Source organism: Panthera tigris, chromosome B3, assembly GCF_018350195.1.
Source record: "Panthera tigris isolate Pti1 chromosome B3, P.tigris_Pti1_mat1.1, whole genome shotgun sequence".
Classification (NCBI taxonomy): Eukaryota; Metazoa; Chordata; class Mammalia; order Carnivora; family Felidae; genus Panthera; species Panthera tigris.
In genome coordinates, this window is record NC_056665.1 from 40,859,195 (window position 1) to 40,878,598 (window position 19,404).

General features: G+C 52.1%; 2 protein-coding genes, 1 long non-coding RNA gene and 1 other non-coding gene across 6 annotated transcripts; 2 read left to right on the forward strand and 2 right to left on the reverse strand.

Moving 5' to 3' along the window:
* The first annotated feature begins 1,188 nt into the window (after positions 1–1,188).
* PPIB (peptidylprolyl isomerase B) lies at positions 1,189–7,140 on the forward strand. The gene is made up of 5 exons (XM_007084506.2): positions 1,189–1,504; positions 2,253–2,366; positions 3,524–3,617; positions 6,034–6,218; positions 6,772–7,140. Exons 1-5 carry the CDS (start codon positions 1,370–1,372, stop codon positions 6,892–6,894), a joined length of 651 nt encoding a protein of 216 aa, XP_007084568.1. The 5' UTR covers positions 1,189–1,369; the 3' UTR covers positions 6,895–7,140.
* A 96-nt stretch (positions 7,141–7,236) lies between these two features.
* Positions 7,237–10,603, reverse strand: SNX22 (sorting nexin 22). 3 transcript variants are annotated; one of them, XM_042988669.1, is made up of 7 exons: positions 10,437–10,603; positions 9,968–10,051; positions 9,486–9,590; positions 8,877–8,971; positions 8,494–8,526; positions 8,168–8,235; positions 7,237–7,695 (listed from the first exon to the last, which is right to left on the reverse strand). In XM_042988669.1, exons 1-7 carry the CDS (start codon positions 10,509–10,511, stop codon positions 7,574–7,576), a joined length of 582 nt encoding a protein of 193 aa, XP_042844603.1. In that variant the 5' UTR covers positions 10,512–10,603; the 3' UTR covers positions 7,237–7,573. The 3 variants fall into 3 exon arrangements, with proteins under 3 accessions (XP_042844603.1, XP_042844602.1, XP_042844604.1); XM_042988668.1 differs by having other exon boundaries at positions 8,494–8,562; XM_042988670.1 differs by lacking the exon at positions 9,968–10,051 and having other exon boundaries at positions 8,494–8,562.
* Positions 10,604–10,761: 158 nt separating this feature from the next.
* LOC122239218 lies at positions 10,762–13,167 on the forward strand. The gene is made up of 2 exons (XR_006218172.1): positions 10,762–10,849; positions 12,886–13,167. It is a non-coding gene; the product is annotated as an uncharacterized LOC122239218 (long non-coding RNA).
* Positions 13,168–18,930: 5,763 nt separating this feature from the next.
* LOC122239991 lies at positions 18,931–19,095 on the reverse strand. Its single transcript, XR_006219375.1, has one exon. It is a non-coding gene; the product is annotated as a U1 spliceosomal RNA (small nuclear RNA).
* Positions 19,096–19,404: the final 309 nt, after the last annotated feature.

Genomic DNA, 19,404 nt, shown 5'->3' on the forward strand with positions numbered 1-19,404 from the left:
TTTTTTTTTTTAACGTTTATTTATTTTTGAGACAGAGAGAGACAGAGCATGAACGGGGGAGGGTCACAGAGAGAGGGAGACACAGAATCTGAAACAGGCTCCAGGCTCTGAGCTGTCAGCACAGAGCCCGACGCGGGGCTCGAACTCACGGACCGCGAGATCATGACCTGAGCCGAAGTCGGACGCTTAACCGACCGAGCCACCCAGGCGCCCCTCGAAAAGTGATTTTAAGGGCACCTGGGTGGCTCAATCACTGAAGTGACCAACTTCAGTTCAGGTCATGATCTGGGGGTCGGGCCTTGTGCCCTGACAGCGAGCAGCCTGCTTAGGATCTTCTGCCTCCTCTCTGCCCCTCCCCGCCACACGCACGCATGTTCTATCAAAAATAAACATTAAAAAACAAAAACAAAAAAACAGCATTGAGTGGGGCGCCTGAACCCAGGCCGTCTCATAGGTATTATTTGCCACCTCAGTACTAACTATGACGTTACTGCAACCAAAATTTGTTGAATACAGCCCTGCAGCAGTGTTGGCGGAGTTATATACAAAATCAGTGCAACACAATCCGTTGCTCACACGCACACAAAACGGTTACTTGGAAAAATAGGCAAAGAAAGGAAGTTAAGAACCAGAGTATACAATATTAAAGCGTGCACTGACTCATACATACAGCAGTAAGCACGGTAAAAACCAGAGAACAGGTAGTATAGTGACATGGACTAAGTCAAAAAGGGGTTTGAAGCAAGTTTTACAAGACAAGTAGAAGGAGCAGTATAAGGTCATGTTCTGGGTAAGCACAAACATGCCCCGAGTTTGGGGAAGCTACCATATTTAAACCCAAACTGATGGTGGCTAATGCTTAACTGGCCCAATTCGGAAAATAACAAGTGCCTTCTCTCCCGCTATCCACCGACTTCTAACATAAACTGACCCTCCAAAAGATTTCCACTCCCACAAAGGCAGAGCCGGCCAAGGGACCCATCGCTCTACATGCTGGGGCTTGTAGTCTCCTCAGAGACCCAATCCGCGCGCTCTTCAGGGCCGGGCGGTGCCGCCTTCAGTGATCCTCTCCCCGTGGGTGGGCGTTGGCTTGCGGGGGAGCCAATGAGGCCACAGTAACGTGGCAGCCACCCACGAGCCCGCGTCTCAGCCAGCAGGGTCCGCGAGGCGGGCTCCGCCCCCCACGGGGACCTACTACACGGCGCCGACCTAGAGGGGGGAAACAGGGCCCGCCTCCTGCCAGGAGGCCGGTAGGAGCCCCGGTTCCCCCCCGCGGCCGCATTCGGTGGAGGCGCCGGTGCCCACGTTGACGCGTCCCCACCCTCTTCCGGCCCTCGGCTGCCCGGGCCGCGCTCGCTTCGCCCGGTGGATGCTGCGCCTCTCCGAGCGGAACATGAAGTTGCTCTTCGCCGCCGCCCTCATCGTGGGCTCCGTCTTCTTCCTGCTGTTGCCAGGTCCTTCCACGGCCGACGAGAAGAAGAAGGGGCCCAAAGTCACCGTCAAGGTCCGTCTTCCCCTATCCCAACCTTCCTGGCAAGGCCCACCCTCCGTCCCCCGGGTTCCGGCTTCGGCGCTGCTGGTTAGCGGTGTCCGAGGCATTTAGGCTCCCAGAGCTCAGGCCCAGGCGTCCTCAACTTTGGCTCAGCCTCTCCCTAGGTTCTCGGCTGTGGCCTCGTGGCGTCCGTGCAGTCCTGGTCGTTGAGACCGGAGAATGCTCGGCTCCTCCCCAACACCCCAGCCCTTGCCGTGATTCAGGAGCCGACGCTGGGCATGTCCAGCTGGGGCTGCCACTGTCAGCCTCAGAGCAGTCTTTTTGCAAATACTGTCCAGCGCTGGGGAAATGGTGAAAGATCACGTCTGCCAAACAGAATCCTTTCTTTACTTGGGCCAGATTTTACCCACTTCCAATTACAAAACACAACAATCTAGTTTAAACGTGCGTGGCAAGCTTAGGCTCGCCTCTTTATGGTTTTTTGATGTTCATTTCTAGAATCTGTGCTCATTATTTATTTAGACTAAAGGTGGTTTGGCACGCTATAATCTTAAGGAGAGCGCATTTTCTAGGAGAAGGGTCTGGAGTCTTCATTAGATTCTCATGGTAGAGTTTTTGTCACTACCAAAATCAGGTTCGGAATCACTGTTTTCAAAATACCGCTCTCTTCTCTCCTACCTTCATGGTAGCTTCTTGGCCCCTCCCTTCCCTAACAAGGCCCCTTTAAAAAGGCTGACTTTGAAATGGTGTTCTTCCTTAGGTGTATTTCGACCTGCGAATTGGAGATGAAGATATAGGCCGGGTGGTCATCGGTCTCTTTGGAAAGACTGTTCCAAAAACAGTGGACAATTTTGTGGCCTTAGCCACGGGAGAGGTAAGTGACCAGAGCAGAGGTAGTCAAACTCAAATGAAGTGAAATTGGCAAGTAGGGCTGGCAGGAAACTGAAGTGCATAGCCTGGCCCAACTATACCAGGAGTACTGCTCCTGTGAGTACCCTCACAGAGTACTGCCGACCCATAGTACTGGGAACCACTATTATCGCATCTTGTGGGTTTTATAAACCGAATTCAGAAATAGATTTTTTTTTTGGAGAAAATTGTTTATTATTTTTTTATAATTTTTTTTTTTAACGTTTATTTATTTTTGGGACAGAGAGAGAGCATGAACGGGGGAGGGGCAGAGAGAGAGAGAGAGAGACACAGAATCGGAAGCAGGCTCCAGGCTCTGAGCCATCAGCCCAGAGCCCGATGCGGGGCTTGAACTCACGGACCGCGAGATCGTGACCTGAGCTGAAGTCGGACACCTAACTGACTGAGCCACCCAGGCACCCAAGAAAATTGTTTATTTTTAAGACATTTCAGTAGTCAAGGAAAAGCAACCAGAACTTTCTTTTAAGGGTGAAGGGCCCAGAGCTTCCCAGGTTTTAAAGAAACAGGACTGCCCCATTTAAGAAAGTTTGTATTCCTCTTAACTCTAGAGAACAAACTGGTGGTTACCAGAGGGGCTGGGGTTGGGGGACGGGTGAAATGGCAAAGGGGATTAAGAGTACACTTAACCATAATGGGTGCTGAATACTGTATAGAATTGTTGAATCACTATATTGTATACCTGAAACTAATATAACATTGTATGTTTTTATACTGGAATTAAAAAATTATCAAGGAAAAAAGTTCCTATTATAACTTTCCATTGAATTAGGTAACTTTTTGATGTGATTTGATCAGTTTTCATGCATCTGTTTCTATGATTAGAAAAAAAAAGAGGGGAAAGGTGGAAACATGTGAAGTAGAATTGTGTAAAGTCTGGGAATTATATAAAGGCACAGGAATGTGCAGTCTTAGCCCCTCTCCTGGATCTGTGTGTCCCATGCCTCGCCTGTGGGAACTGTTCACTCAGTGGCACATGGAATGATGAATCTGGTCAGCAGTGGTGTCTCTTCCATGATGAGTTGTGGGCTAGGCTCTTGCAGGGCCTACTTAATATCTGTCTGTGCCTCATGCCACCTCTCACCTTTTCATTCCCTTTTCTAGAAAGGATTTGGCTACAAAGACAGCAAATTCCATCGTGTGATCAAGGACTTCATGATCCAGGGTGGAGACTTTACCCGAGGAGATGGCACTGGAGGTAACCTCAGGTCGTCTGGGCTATAGGATCTGTTAATGCAGCTTCCCACAGGGGAGAGCTGGGCTGTGTTGGGTAGACAAGGCCTCATTTTCACCCAGGTCCAGAGACAGGACTGGCACCTGCATTGAGACCAGCTGCAGCCTTCTTTGTACAGGGAACCCAGTATGAGAGGAGAAATGAGGGGTCATGTGGATCTTACCCCACTGACAGACCTGGCAATCAAGGCCTGCAGCGTTGATGACTTTTCTCTAAATACCCCCTGGGGGGAAGGGAAGCACAGTGTACCATGTGGGTGATTCTGGGTCATGCATGCAAAGCCTGAGTGGGCAACCTTGGAAGCCCCAGTGGGGGGTGGGAGCAGCTGCTCCCCTTGGCAGTCTCCCTCCCAGCAGAGACCACTTGGCAAGAGCCAACTGAATCTCCCCTTTGCATTACTTGTACACATAGGACAGAGAGACAAATAGCCTGGACTTACCTAACCCATGGGAGGGCTCACCGTACTTGGGTGCCCAGCATACTCTTCCCTCAAGACTAAGGCTGCCCCTCACCCCATCAACAGATATCTGTCGGGACAGGCTTTATGGTAGGTGCTGGGTGCAAAAATCAGGGGGACAGCAACTTGCTTTCACTGCTAAAGAATGGGATGAGTTGGGGGTTCTGCGTAGTAGGTGCCCGGCCTATGGTAAATCAATCCGGCCATTTTCAAAGTGCCAACAAGCAGAGGAATCACTTCCTGGCCAAGCTGATCAGGAAGTGGCCTTGTGAATATGAGGGAAGATTTGAACTGGGGTCCTGGCTGGGGAGAATTTGGACAAAGAGGCAGGGCTAAGGTGAACCCAGCTATGTTATGCCACAGGAGCTTGGCTGAATAATGGGGTCGGGGGATGGAAGTAGAGCACATGCCACACTGGGGTCCCGGAGTGGTGGGCCAGGGCAGACCTGGCAACCTGGGCTTTGTCCTGCATGAAGTTCCACAGAGGACTTGAATGGAAGACCCAGTCGCAGAGGAGTTTTAGGGAGGGTGAGGTGGCAGTTTTTAATACATTTAAGATGCTCACAAGGGTTCTCCAGCATACTCCGTTACCGCTCTGAGCATTAGCTGTACCTGCAGTGGGGGTAGCAGGAGTGCAGAGGAAGAATGCACAGCTAACGGGGGTGGGAACCATATGGACAATGTGCAAAGGAAAAGGTGTCAAAAGAGTAACTGAAGTCTGGAGGGGAAGACGACAGTATGTTGAACTTTAATTCGAGCTATCCCATCTGAGTTTGGGAGTCCATGTGTGTTGGGAAAGTGACTGAAGTATAGATGTGGGGAAATCCTGCAGTTGATCGAGATTTACAAAGAGGGCTCTGATCTTAGCCAGCACTCGAGCCAGGAGTCACTGCAGAGGGCAGGGTTCCTCCCTAGCCTGGGTGTGAGATGTCCCTGTCAGCATCTAGTGACTCTTAGGTTCAGACTTCCCCACCTACTACAGTCAGAAATACCTCCTGAAGAACAGCTGTCCAGAACCATTTCCCAAGTGGGGTCCATCCTCTGGAACCACAGGGTGAAAATAAGGTGTACTGAGGAAGGAAAAGGAGTTTTGTAGGCAAGTGAGTCTGAAAGGTGTTGGGTAGGGGCACCTCGGTGGCTCAGTTAAGCCTTTGACTCTTGATTTCGGTTCAGGTCATGATCTCATGGTTTGTGAGATGCATGCTAACCGCATGGAGCCTGCTTGGGATTCTCTCTTTCCCTCTCAAAAATAAACATTAAAAAAAAAAAAGGTGTTGGGTAAAACAAGACAGGATTTCTCCTGGAAGCATCTCTGAGAACTTGAGGGAGGAGCTCTGAAATGGCATAGGGGTCTGCCCAGCTCCCTTTGTCATTTACCCTCTGGCCTCGGACCCCTCGCGGAAAGACACACCACACACATCGACAGGCAGCTTTTATTTTGTGTTCATTAATAAGAGGTGGTTGATTTTCCAGAACCCAAATGGCAGCCCCTCCCGCCTCCTCTCAGTATCTTTTGTGCCATTAGGAACAAAAGCTGTCCTCTTCTTCTGGAGAGCTCTTACCCTCCCATGTCCCCTGCACAGCACCTCTCTCCACCAAAGTCCCTCAAAGTTCCTATGGCAGACCTCTCAGGCCATAGCTAAGGGTAGCTGTTGATCTGTGCCTTATTTAAAAGCCACTAAAGTCTATTCTCAAAGTAATCGATCAGGTGAGCTGTTCACTAAATCGGCCTGGCATCGTGCCCCACTTGGTCTGTCAGCATGATTTGGCTCCAAGACCAGAGGGTAGGAAGAGCACAGCTTTTATGTCCTTATAATCCATTTGAGCCTGGCCTGGCACAGAGGTCGAGTCCCTGAAATCCTCACCACAAAGATCTGCTTGGCTTGGGCCTACCCAGCTCCCTGACCTACTCTTTCTTCCCAGGTAAAAGCATCTATGGTGAACGCTTCCCTGATGAGAACTTCAAGCTAAAACACTACGGGCCTGGCTGGGTGAGCATGGCCAATGCAGGCAAAGATACCAACGGCTCCCAGTTCTTCATCACTACGGTTAAGACAGCCTGGCTAGATGGCAAGCATGTAGTGTTTGGCAAAGTTCTGGAAGGCATGGTGAGTTTCAGGGGCTAAACTTGGGCAGCTCTCATCAGGAAAGCACCATATATTTTATCGTTTTCCCAAAAGGGGACCCACATTCACACCAGTGTTCATGTTTACAAACTTGGGGGGAATTAAGAACTACCCTACTACTCTATGCCCCTAAGTTCTCAGTTTTTCCAGCTCCAGGCACAGGCTCTGGAGGAGGCCTGTTGAGGCTGCACAGGTGCCTCCATTTCACCCAGTGATGTGCAGGCACCACCCTGACTTGTACAGGACATGGCTTAACATGATGTCCCTGAGAAGCCACTTGGTGCCCACTCCCCAACCACCTTTTTCTTCCTCCTTGCCCTTAGCTCAGCCTGGCTCTTACTTCAGGGATCAAAACTATTGCATTTTCTGGGTTCTCCCTGCCCTGTCACCTGGCTATGCTTCTATGAGGATTTTGGTGCCTGGAGCTTGGCATGCTATTCATGTGGGCATCTCATCCCTCCCTGGCCATATTGTGAGGCCTGTCTCCCTTGAGAGGTGGACCTCTCTGCTTTACTGCTTCTGCCTTCCTTTCTAGGAGGTAGTGCGGAAGGTGGAGAGCACCAAGACAGACAGTCGGGACAAGCCCCTGAAGGATGTGACAATCGCAGACTGTGGCAAGATCGAGGTGGAGAAGCCCTTTGCCATCGCCAAGGAGTAGGGACCCAGGGACTTCTTCCCTTTGAGCCACCATCTGTGCGGCCTTGTTGCCCTCCAGGGAGGGGGTGGGGTGGGTGGGTAAAGATGGCCCGCCACACGGCTCCATGCTGCACTGGCCCTAGTGCTGGCATCTGACGGAGTGGACCCCTCACCTCACATTCCATAGGCCTCCAGGCCCGGTTTTGTAACAAACTCCTATCCATGCTGACCAATAAAAAAAAAAAGGGTGGTTTGTTTTTTTTTTAAACCAGTGTGGGCTGAGTTCTTGGGCCTCTAACACCTGCTTAAGTCTCTGTCCCAGCATGTCTGGGACTCTTGGGGCAGGGGGTGCCTGTCCCCATCTGAGGTTCTGGTCTGACCCCTTTCTCTAGACACTGCCTACAAAATTTCAAGCAGGAGATTTTACTCCTCATTTCTAACCTTTGCCACTACTGTGCCTCAACCTTTGCTTGTCTCCTGCCCCTTTCTGGGGTAGGTGAAGAAATACACCAGTCTCTTTTCAAAGCCTACCTCTAAATTGGACTTCTCCCTTTATTCCTTATCCCCTGTTGTCCCTGCCCTGGCATCTGGGGTGGTTAAATCCTGGGTCCAGGCCAAGGGTGACCCAGCCTCTGAGAAGGGGGCTCATACACTGGGGCACATGCCTGTCTTGGCAGGTGGCCCACAGACCTCTGGGCTGGTCAGGGCATCGGTGGCAAAGGAGCAGGGTGACAGGGAGCCTCAGACTGGGCTTTAGCGGAGCTGGTGCTGAAGCCATAGAGGCCCTGGAGCACGCCATTCACCACCATGTTGGACAGAGGCTCTGTGGGACAGAAGGAAGAAGGGAGGAAGGGGTAGGAGACCACAGAGAAATTGATGTAGAGCAGGCCCAGCCTCAGACCTGCAGCTCCTAGAGCACCTGCGCCCATAGGCTCAGCCCCCTCCTCAAGAGGAGGAGTCCCCACCAAGGCCAGAGGTAACAACAGTTGGCCACCCCAAATGGGGCCTTGGCGTTCCTGGCTCACATCCTGTTCATAAGAGCTTGGTAAAGCCAAGCAGGTGAAGAATGGAGACCAGGAGAGCCAAGTTTATTTACCATGTCTGCCTCCTGAAGGAGAATACAAAGCAGGCTATAGGAGCAACAGGATAGGAGTTGCCCCAAAGGAGGGCATTAGGAGGGAGATATTGCCTGGGGGTCCTGAGCTGAAAAATGGCAAGTTCGCCCCTGACTCCCACCCTGCTACCTAGGCCCTAAATACAGATTATACGTCAGAGCCCATCCCCCCACCCCTCACCTGGGGATGGAATGCAAACGTAGGGATCCATGCAGAAGCTGATGACAGGCCGGTGGTGGAGCTGAGAGCTGGGGGGATAGGGGAGGAGAGTCATAACAGTGGAAGGAGAGGCGAGGCAGGGGCAGGGTCTCCTATCAGGTGGAGACTAGGGATTAAGATCACCAAGCACTCAAAAAGGGAAGGTGAGTGAGAAGTGGTCTCAGGAGGCACCAGCAGAGATACCTGGACTGCTGGGAGAGACCAGACACCAGCAGGCACAAGGCCACTAGGGGGCAGCCTGAGTCGGGCGGGGAATTGGGGGCGGGGGGGGTGGGGCTTCCACTTGCCTGCTGTTCTTGGGCAGGAACTCCCCCAAGGCGCTGAAAAGAGGAGACCCGCTGTGAGCGGCTGTCAGGCTAGGAGTTGGGGGGAGGCACGCGCGCGTGAGGAAGGGGTGGAGACACGCAAGCCCAGCACCACACCTCCCAAGGGACCACTACTTCTATTTGTAACAAGCTCAGTTCCGGAGGTAGCTGGGGTAAACCAAGACGGTCCAGAAAACAGTCCCTCTGCCCAGAGCAAGAAAGCTAATGAGGGAGGCCATATCTCAAGGAAGAATCAGGCCTTTGCCTCCAAAACCTTGCCTCAGCTGCTTACTTCAGGGAGCCCCTGTCCCCTCAACACTAGGGCCCCTCTCTCCTGCCTGGCCATGGCCCCTAGAGGTGCTCACCCCCAGTTGCTGGCCTTAGGGTCTGTGGAGAAGTGCCGAAGGCTCAGGAATTCCAGTAATTCCTTGGGCACATCCTGGTTCAGGTACAGGACACCCTGGGGAGGAGAACAGAGGAAACCTATAATCAGACCCAGCTATTTAACATAGAGCCCAGTGCAAAATGGAAACGATGGGGGCCTTCCCAAATGACTAAGCCAGAGCCGAGCATTAAACCAAGTTTGGGCCCTTCTGAGCCCTGGGCCCTGAGTAACTACATGGGTCGTATGCCCAGGAAGCCAACCTGGCCTATAATCTGGCATCACCGTGTGGGGAAGAGGGGGGTCTCCACCCAAATCCTCATCACTGAGGGTAGCACACACTCTCACCCTGGAGGGAAGAGAGCTAGCTTTCAGTGAACTGAAACCACCGGCCTCCGTGTTACCTTATTCCCTTCTATCAGTACTGAAAGGGCTGTTTGGACCCATTACTGTTCAGAAAATTGAGGCTTGGGGTAGTAAATAACATGCTTAAGATGTGCGTCTCCTTCATTCCGTGCCCCCGCACCTCTCCCTCTGGGTCACACCTCTGCTCCAGCAGGCTGGGGGGCAGCAGAGTGAACCCCATGCACACCTGGATATAGGCCTCCAAGCCCTGCCGCCGCTGCTCCAGTCCTCTGGTCCTCCAGTTGGGCAGGCGTTTTGAGGGGAAGTCGGGCACTTTGTACAGTTTCTTGATCTGCCAGGAGGTTACCGCGGTGCCATCAAAGCATCCTGACTGAGCCCTCAAGCTCACTTCGGCCTAGCCAAGAGTCTCTCCCAGGCCTCCCGGCCCCCACCTCCAAGACCCTAATGAGTGATGGTTGGGACAGGGTGGAGAGAGGCCCCGGCACCCTCCTCCCCCAAACTCCCGAGGTCTGGCCGGCCACACGTTGGCACCCATAGTACAGGCTGCACCCTGCCCCTTTGCGCCCACCCCGCAGCCCGCAGGGAGGTCTGTGCCCAGGACAGGGACTGGGGCGGTAACGGGGGTGGCAGAGACTGGGGCCGCAGTTCGTCTCCCAGGAGGTGGGCAGGAACCAGGCCGAGGTCGGTGAGTCGGCGGCTGAGCCTCACCCTCTTGTGCAGCGCGTGGAACTCGCTGTAGCGCCTCTGCACGATGTGCCTGCGCCCGCGGCACAATACTTCCACTCGGAACACCTGGCGGGCGCGGGCGAGCGGCCAGGTGCGCGTGAGGCCCCGCAGAAGGGCTCAGCAGGACCCGCGCCCGCAACACGCCCACCCTCCCTCACGAAGCGGCCTAGGAACCCCGCCACTCTCCGGAGACCCTCCCACGCTCCTCACACGTTTAGGAGAGGGGGAGGACAGAGCCTCCCCTCAGTTCCCTGCAGTCCCTGGTGAACCTGGACCGCCGTCCACGGAGCTGGCACATCCAAGCGGCCCGAGACCCTCGGCAGGCCGTCTTCTGACGGCCTGACCTGCCGCGCTCAGACGCCCCGGCCCAGGCGCGGGGTCCCCACTACATTCGGCGCGGGGGAGTCCGGCGGGTCCCCGCGTACCTTCCCATCCATTGCCCCCCGCTCACCATGTGGCCTTTCTCTGGGCTTTGCCTGGGATCCTCGGCCTCAGGGCCCACAGACGGGATGTGAACTTCCAGCATCCGCGCTACGGCTCGAGCCCCTCCGAGCGCAACGCTCGGAGCGCGAACTCTCCGGGCGTAGATCACGGACCCCGGCGGGCCCGGCCCCTCCTCCTCGGGCTCGCAGGCCCCGCCCCAAGCTGGCCCCGCCCCGGGCGTTCCCTCGCGCCGCCGAGTCCTGCGAGGGGCTGATTAGGCAGCGCGGGGGGAGGTGGGACCCGATACCGCCCCTCGAGCCTAGTGGGCCGCAGGTGGGGACCCTTCAGCGGCGGAGAGCCAGCCGTTTGTCAACATTTTCTGAGTGCCCGCTAACAGCCGTAGACGAGCCAAAATTTCACCTACTTTTTATTGAGCGCCTAGTAAGGACTAGAGCCTGTGGGCGCTCGGCAGGAAGGGACGCGGCGCCCAGACCTAGGCGCCGACCTTGGGGGCCAATCAAGGATGTTCTTTGAGATCCTCACACCCTTCCCCTAGACCAGGCTGCCCCCCATCTCCTTTCCTCCACCTTTCACCTGGACCCTGGGAGCGCGGCCACGCCTGGGGAGGGCTTGGGCCAATTTCTCTTTGATGTCCACCTCTCCCACCATCCACAAGCCCCTTCATTTCATTCATTCATGCATGCATTCATTCATTCATTCATTCATCTTTCAGCCCCAACCTTCTTCAGATCCAGTTTGCCTGGATGAAGCAGTTTAGGGACCTGAGCTCTGCTTTGAGGGTCAGATAGTTTGGATTTCCTGAACTGTGTAGACCTGTTCTCATCTGCAAAATTGAATAATATGCCTAAGGAGGGTGTATGGAAATGGAGATGATCCCTGTTAAGCCCTCAGCATAGCAGGTGCTGAGAAACTGGCAGCTTGAGGGCTTGTCCTAGAGGCAGAGGTGGGTGGTGTGTGTACAGGGCAATAAATGGGGAAGAGGGACTGTGGGAGATGGCACTAGGCTGCTACTGCCCACCCCTCTGGGCAGGGCCTTCCTGGGTATGTGGCAGGATTTAATCCAGAACTCTCTGACCCCTTGGGCTAGAAAGGGCCTCTGCTCCCCTACTAAGCCCCCCTACACTTCAGCCATAAGAGATCTGTCCCATTCAACAGAGTCCTCAACTCCCCTGACTTCCCCCAACAAAGGCCCGAGCAGACAGTGGAGGGAGGGAGGGCTGGAGTCCTCAAGGTGGGAAGGAGGAAACAGAGCACCTGTCTTAGGGGTAGAGGCTGGCAGTTGGGGGATCACTGACTCCCTCCCTCCCCTGCTAGTGCAGAGGTGCTTCTGAGCTCGAGCAGAATCTCTCCCCAACCCCCACCCAGTTCTGCCCCTAGAGAGAAGCTGAGAGGGTGACCCCAAAGAGGGCAAGCAGGTCTCACCAATATTATGCCCCACGCTTTCTTCCCCCAAGTTCCATCTCACAAAAGCCCCAGAATCAGGAAGGTGAAACTTCCCAGAAGGGAAACCACCCACTGTGAACAGAAGTGCTGAGATTTCATTTCCTTGTACTTTGGAGCCCCCACACTCAAAGACCCTGTTCTCCTTGTCTACTGACCAGGGGGTCCTCTCCCAGGACCTCAGACCTCTAAGCTTCTCGGTCACCTGTCCTAATGACTGCCCTACCATCTAGAAAACTGCTACATCTCTTAATCGATCTCCCTGCTTTTCCTTGCCTCCTTCTCTCACACAAGGTCCATTGTCTACCTAGCAGCACAAACCACCATCAAAGCAACTGCTTCAAACCTTATGAAGGCTTCTTTCGTGTTGTACTTTGAACAAAACATCCCCTCCCTACCACAATCTACAGAGCTCTAAGTGACCTAGCCCAGCCTTCACCTCTCATCTCATTTCCTCTCCTTTCCCTTCGTGTACCAGGCCCCAGCCACAGTGACCTTCCAGTTCTTCAAACACAACTTGCTCTTTCCTGCCTTAGGGCCTTTGTGCCTGCTGTGACTCCTCACCTGGTGGGTTTAGCCTAGAACTTCCAGCTCTTGGCCTAAAACTCACCTCTTCAAAGAGACCTTCCTTCCTGTCCACTTACCCTATCATATCACCCTGTCTCTGCACTTATTCCAATACGTAGTTACTGTTTGTTTATTGTGGGTCTCCCTGGTTTTCCCGACACTGCCCCAGGCTCTGAGGGTCATCAGGCCAGTGTCTTGTCAGTGGTTGCTGCCCTGGCACCAAGAATGTAAGAGACGCTCAAACATTTGTTGGTTGAAAGCCTTTCTGACTGAATGGGGGGAGGAGATGTTGGGAAGAGGCTGGGGAGAGGAGGGAAGGCCTGGGAGAGAGGCAGGGAGGGAGGAGTTAAAGGAATAACAACAGGAATCCTCTGCCCACCTTCAGAGCCGGACACCTCGCGACGTCGACCCATTGCAGATTGTTGAACACACCTTGTTTATATGCTTAGTTTTCAGGTGTTCCTGAGACGTCTCAAATTAATGGATTCCCAGCACCAGTTATACAGGGAGATTTGATGCACCTGACTTATAAAACATCTGGTAGGAAACCTGCAGCTCCTGATTCTTCAGTGTTCCGTGGCCATGAGTGAAGATCCAAATGAAGAAAAAACAAGATCCTTGGCTTGCAGACATTTGGGGGTGTCTTTGGGGAGATAAAACAAGCTATGGAGAATATTTTCCTGTAAAGGGGAATACGTGACATAATGTAAACTCCAAAGCACTTGTTATAATCGAAGGAAAACTTATTTTCTGTATGCTGTAAGCACTGGCCCACTCAGTCTATGAACACTGAGCTGAGTCCCACCCACTATATGACAGGTGTGTAGACCCTCAAAGTGACTTGTTTTTAGAATGAGGTTTAGTGTGCAAGCCTCTGTCTTTTCTCCATCACTCTCTAACACATGACTTTAATTTCCAAGTTTCTAAGGGAAGGGGGCTTAAAAGTACTGGTCGGTCACACACCAACTTGGCCAAAGTATTTCCAGATCAGATTATAGAGGGGTGGTTCTCCAACCTCCGCAGGCATCATCATCACCTACAAGTCCTGTTAAATCTCAAATAGGGCTCTGAGCCCAGTTTCCTGAGTGCTTGGGCCTGGCGTGGAGCCTCATCCTGTGCGGGTTTTCACAACTTCCCCTGTACCAGTGCTGCTCCGGGTTGGGGACCACGTTGTAGACACCAGTCTCTTGACTCCCACGCCAGCTCTTGGAGATGAGGATGGTGGCCAAGCAAGGGCTTGGTGCAAGGTGGCCAAAAGGGCAGCAAGGGCTGGGGGCAAAGGTGTCCCCTCTTGGGCTCGATCTGGTGAGCCTCTCTGGGTGGGGGCGGGGCAGGTGGGACGGACCACAGCTCCCACGGTGGCTGGGCCCTGGCCCTCAGGACCCCTCCGCACAGGCACGCAAAGCCGCGTTCACTAGGCAGGCTGGACGCTGCTCAGGAGGTGGTTAACCCGTTTAAGAGACAAACAGCTCCTGGGCTTGTGGGCGCCGCCGAGGCACAGAAGCTGGATTCTTCCTGCCGGACTCGACCTGGCCTGGCCGGCAGCGGTGGGAGGAGGCAGACTAGACCGAGGGGGACCCAACAACCTAGCCCTGCCAGAGCAAGGTCGCCAGGATGGCGTCACCCAGAGGCTAAGGTCACCCGGGCAAGCTCAGACAGCTCCCCGCGCTCAGGGTCCTTATCAGCAGAGCAGAGCGCTGTGTGTGGATTGAAAGATCATGCTTCCAAAGTGCATGGGCCTGGCACACAGTAAATAAATGTCAGCTATTATTATTTACTGAATTAAAAGAATTTGCCCTAAGTCAAAACGGCGGGTTGTTGGCAATTATATATGGTCCAACCTAATATATTGCTGCTGATTCAACTTTAAAATAACACAACTTTACTATTCCTCTTTCAGTATCCTGAGATCGCAAGCTTAGCTTAAAAAACGAACTATTTTAACTACTAACTCTGTGATCAGAATTTTCCTGATCTTGTCAATATTGTGCAACCAAAAAAAAGGTAGAATCAACTGGAAGCAGAATTTGGTGTAAATTAGCAACTATCCTGTTCATCCTAACAGCCTCTGACTTCTTACTGATTGCCTTTTTAATGAGTACATCTTATCAATTTTAAATAATAAAATAAGATGAAATACCGGGGCACCTAGGTGGCTCAGTCGGTTAAGCATCCCCCTCTTGATTTCAGTGCAGGTCATGATCTCATGCTTCATGAGTTTGAGCCCCATGTGGTCGGGTTCTGCACTGACACTGCTTGGAATTCTCTCTCTCTTTCTCTGTGCCTCTCCCTAACTCATGCTCACTCTCTCTCAAAATTAAATAAATAAATAAATAAATAAATAAATAAATAAATAAATAAATGTTAAAAAAACACAACACAGTACCTTTATGTTGAATACTGAACTTTGGTGTAGATGTCTGAGAAAATAGTTCTTCTAAAACATCTTAAATTATTGAGAAGTCTAAACTCTTCATTTTATAGATGAGGAAACTGAGGTGTGAGGAAGGAGAAGTGAGCCTCCGGGGGAAGGTTGTGTTAGGAAGACACATTTGACAAACAGGTCCCGCCAGAGCCCCAAACGCAAAGTTTGGCTCAGGGTAGGCTGGTAACCAGCTTCTCAGGGGACATACAGGCTCTAGCCCTGGGGCTCCAGCCAGCAGTGTCCCCCCTTCCAGATGACAAGGACAGCTCAGTTGCTTCAGACATGACCCAGGGATGGAGCAAAGGGAGCTGGCAGAGGCCACCCCAGCCACCTGCCATCCAAGGCTGCACAGCTTCCCAAGGAGATTTTTTTCTGGTGCTACAGCAACTCCCAACACCCCTAGAATGACTATGTCAGGGAACCAACCACTCGGCCCCCCTCATGTGCCCAGCACTGAGGTTCAAGGAACAAAGATGTGCTCAGGAACCCTCAGGTCACGGGGGTTTACTGTGAAGAGTTGTGAGACCAAGAACTGAGGCCAAGTGGAAAGCCAGGCCAGAGGCCGGGAGGGGCCGCAACCCCAGGCCCTGAGGTCTGGAACTGAGACGCTCCCACCTCCCATTCTAGCTCTGGGTTCTGTCTCAGGTCTCTCAGCAAGTGGAGGTTTTAGTCTCTGCCGCCAAAGGTTCCCAGGTACTCACCCAAGCTGCTCCTGTCTTCCAGATTCTGCTCCTGCTCCCCAACTGGGCCACACACTGTGCCTGTCTGGGAAGAGAGGATCTCACAGGGGTCAGAGAAGCTCACAAGCCTATGAGGCCAGGTGGGTGACATGTCCTTAACAGGTCTCTTGTGTGAATTTATTCAAGTCTTTAAGAAAACAACTTAGTGGGTTAATATCTAGGTTCCTCTTGTCCATCCCTGTCTAGAATGTGTGAGACATGGGGTGGCAGACAAGCTGAGTCAAGCAGATTGGGTTCAAGTTTTAACCTCAGAGCTCTCGCGGGGCGGCGGGGGGGGTGCGGGGGGTGACCTTGGGCAAATTGCTTAATTTCTCAAAGCCTCAGTCTTTTACTACCTGGAAGTTCTCTGGTGCCAGATATGTTTCAGAGCCCAGAGGCACAGAGTAGGTGTTTAACACATGACAGCCCTTATCCTTAGGCCCCTCGGTGGGAAGGGGTTATCCTGCCCCCACACTTGTTCCACCTGCCAGGTGCCTTATTATTTCTGGTGAGGCTGTGGGGAGACCTGCTGGTTGGGCCCCTGTGGTCATCACTGCTGCCACTCAAAATGGAAGAGGAAGCTGAGAGCTCTGAAGCTAGGAGGGGGGCAGTGATTTGGAAACAATGGTCACATCCCTTTAGGGAAAGGTCCTAACTCAGATTGAATGGTTTTTCTGTGATTTTTCTGGACCAAAAATGCATCCTATGGAGGCTGTGCAGCTGGCTCCCTGGGACCAGCCTTGGGGGTGAGTGGTGTTTTCTGCCCCAGAGGTTTGGCCATCATAGCCAGAGGAGCATTTCCACAACCAACGAGGGCAAAGGGGAGGAATCTTGGCTGAGGCAAGCCTTGGGGCAGGTGGCTATCACCTCCCAGCCTGCAGGCCTCCCGTGGAAGATGGAGCACCATTCCTGCCAACCACAGCACGGACTACCAAACCCCAGATCAAGCCTGATTTCTGAATGTCTTCAAAACCCCCAAGATCTGGGCCCACAGGCTCCTAAAACAATAATCACCAGAGCTGAATGGCAGCCATTGCCCCCTTAGGCTGCCTTTGTGGGTGGAAGGGAGCATGGAGATAGGTAGGAACAATACAGTCCATGATCTTAAGGAGTTCAGAACCCCAGAGGCTAATGAGATCATCTCAGAGTTAACAATGCACACAGGGTGAGAAAGACCAGAGGTTTAAGAGGATGACAGAGCGACAGAGGAGGTGGTCTCCCGTTCCAGTCTGGGGGTAGAATGGAAAGTGCATCAAAGAAAGCTTCCCAGAGAAGGTACATAGAGAGTAGGCCTCAAAGGATGCACTGCATTTTTTTTCCCATAATGAAAACACTTTATTTAATTTTTATGATCATAAAAATACATAGAAATTCCAAGCAACATAAAATACTGTGAAAATTTTAAATAATGCAGAATTCCATCCTGCTAGGGCAACCATAGTTAACAATTCAATCAACATTCGTTCCATATATATAGTTTTATATAAACTTACACCACACTATACATGTAATTCTATAGCCTACTTTTTTCACTTAAAAACGTTTTCCTGGTCAATGAATATAGCTATGTATCATCTCCAATGACTGTACACCCAATCGTATTATGTACCATAATTCACTTAATCCCTTCCTGCTGTACAGAGATTGATTTCAATTTTTACAACTGTACACCTTGCTAAGATGGGCCCCTTTGCACAGTCTTCTTCATGGACTTGGTTTCTAGACGTGTCTACGGGAATCCCCCGTGAATGTTCTGACACGTTTACCAGTGCTTTCCATCTCCATCTACTTCCACTCCCATTCAGACAGGTGTAATTCTGAGACTGAAGAGAGGGATGGGAACCGAGACAGGGCATGTCAGGTACAAAGCCCACCATTAACAAAAGGCTCCTTAGGCCTGGGCCGCACAGAACTGAGGAAGCAAAGAGCATGAGCATGTTTGGGGGCAGTTTCTGTCAGGGGTCGGGCGTTGTTGTGAAGCGCTAGGACATAAACAGGAAAGCGAGCGGGAATCCTCTCAGAGAACACTGGGAGTGCCAGGTGGCAGAACCTGCAGTTGGAGATCATTCAACCTTGATCTATCTGGCGCCTATTTTGAGACCAAATCTTTCCTGGGGACCATGGAGTGACAAAGACGTACCACTTCGGAGAGTTGACTGTTTGGCAGAGAGCGCCAAAATCAACCACACATCTCGTGCCACAAGACGTTGGCAGATGACGTACACACCCTTCCCATGGCCAGTAGACACGGATGAGTGGTTCTCACCCATTTCTAACTCTCAGCTCGGGCCCGACTCTCCCCAGTCGTGGAGCGTCTCTCCACAAGACACTTAGCCAGTGTCTCCAAAGACAGGGCATTCAGTTCAGGTGCATGACAATTGCAGCAAAGGTCTGTTCTTCTTTGCTCCAGGAGGGATCACCATCATCTTCCCCTTTCCTCCTGCTCCCCTAGGCTGCTGTGGAGAAAATTCCACCACTTTGGGACCTGATGTCCCTCAAAATCCATGGTTTCCACTCCCATTTGGGCCGTAACCATGCTCAGCAACGGACCCTCCTCCATCACCATGCTCTCTCTTCAATCACTTCCTGGTCCCATCCTTAGCAGATTTCATTATCATCTCTTGGTTTTAAACTTTAAGCTGCAAAGGTATTCTTTATTTTCTTTATGGTTCCCAGCTATAGGTGCACTCAGAATGAAAGTCTTCTGGAAAGAGTTCAAAGTTACAAATACCTATGCGTAAGTGACACTTTCTATCATTCCCACTTCTCATTTAATCTGTCACTGAGTACTCATATTGAATGCTGGGGTCCCTCTAGCTCAAAGTTTCATGCTCTAGACTCTGAAGCCCAGAGATTCTTTGGGGAAATAATGCATGGGGAAGTAGGGAAGTACAGACTCGTCTCCACACCTCTTCTCTAAACCACTTGACTCAAAATAGGAAAACCAGGTATCTCTATTTGAAAACACTTTAATTACCAAGCAGGAGACCTATATTCTCTGCCCCACCCTGTCTTCCTTCCCCACGCCTCCTTGCTTGGCAGTGAGGCTCCCTGCTCTGTGCATTTGTCCCCAGACACAGCTCTGATAGCGATTCCCTTTCTCTCCTCTGAATTTTATTAAGATGCCAAGTCTGACCCACCTTTAAATAAAACAAAGCCTCCTTTCACTAGGTTTCTCTCCCACCTCTCAGCATGGGCCTCCCTTCCCATTCAGAGGAGCCTCTTATGCTACATGACACAGGCAGCACTGACGGCTTCTGCTCCCATCTGCTCCAAACCTACTTGGCCTTGTGTTGCCTGTGTCATTAAGGGCTCCCTTCACTGTCTATCCTTCCGCCACCGCACCCTCCCAGGGGGAAGCATGAACGTAGTCCCCCACTACCACAAATTATGCAGTCGAGTTCCCCACTTTTGGGGAAATCGCAGGGGTCAGCACATCCAGAGTGCAATGGATAAGCCTCGCCCTGGGGGAAACCACCTTCATGATCATGGTATATTCCCTGCTAAGTACTCTTCACTGTCTATCCCGAAATTCCAGCCAGAAACCTGCAAGTCAGGCTAGCTCATCCCTCAGGCCTCTCTCAGATCAGTGACCAGGTGTCCAGTGGTTCCACGTCCACCTTCTGAGCCTCTCCAAGAGACCATCCCTTCTGTCCTCCTCAGCAATCTGGCTGGCTGGGATGAACATGGCTGCTCTCCTTGCCTCCAGTCTGATGCGTCTAAATCACAAATGTGAACATGTTATTCCCTGCTTGAGTCCCTTCAGTGGGTCCCCACCCTTCTGGGCAATTGTGCCAAGTGCTTCACAAGTTGTATCAAGCAGT

Excerpts from the sequence above, each read along its gene's own strand:
- PPIB (XM_007084506.2), top strand. The coding sequence starts at position 1,370 with ATGCTGCGCCTCTCCGAGCGGAACATGAAGTTGCTCTTCGCCGCCGCC. Across the intron at positions 2,367-3,523 it reads TGGCCTTAGCCACGGGAGAG|AAAGGATTTGGCTACAAAGA; the intron begins GTAAGTGACCAG and ends TCCCTTTTCTAG. Across the intron at positions 6,219-6,771 it reads GCAAAGTTCTGGAAGGCATG|GAGGTAGTGCGGAAGGTGGA; the intron begins GTGAGTTTCAGG and ends CTTCCTTTCTAG.
- SNX22 (XM_042988668.1), bottom strand. The coding sequence starts at position 10,511 with ATGCTGGAAGTTCACATCCCGTCTGTGGGCCCTGAGGCCGAGGATCCC. Across the intron at positions 10,052-10,436 it reads GCCCAGAGAAAGGCCACATG|GTGTTCCGAGTGGAAGTATT; the intron begins GTGAGCGGGGGG and ends CGCGCCCGCCAG. Across the intron at positions 8,563-8,876 it reads CCTAAGGCCAGCAACTGGGG|CCTGACAGCCGCTCACAGCG; the intron begins GTGAGCACCTCT and ends CCCAACTCCTAG.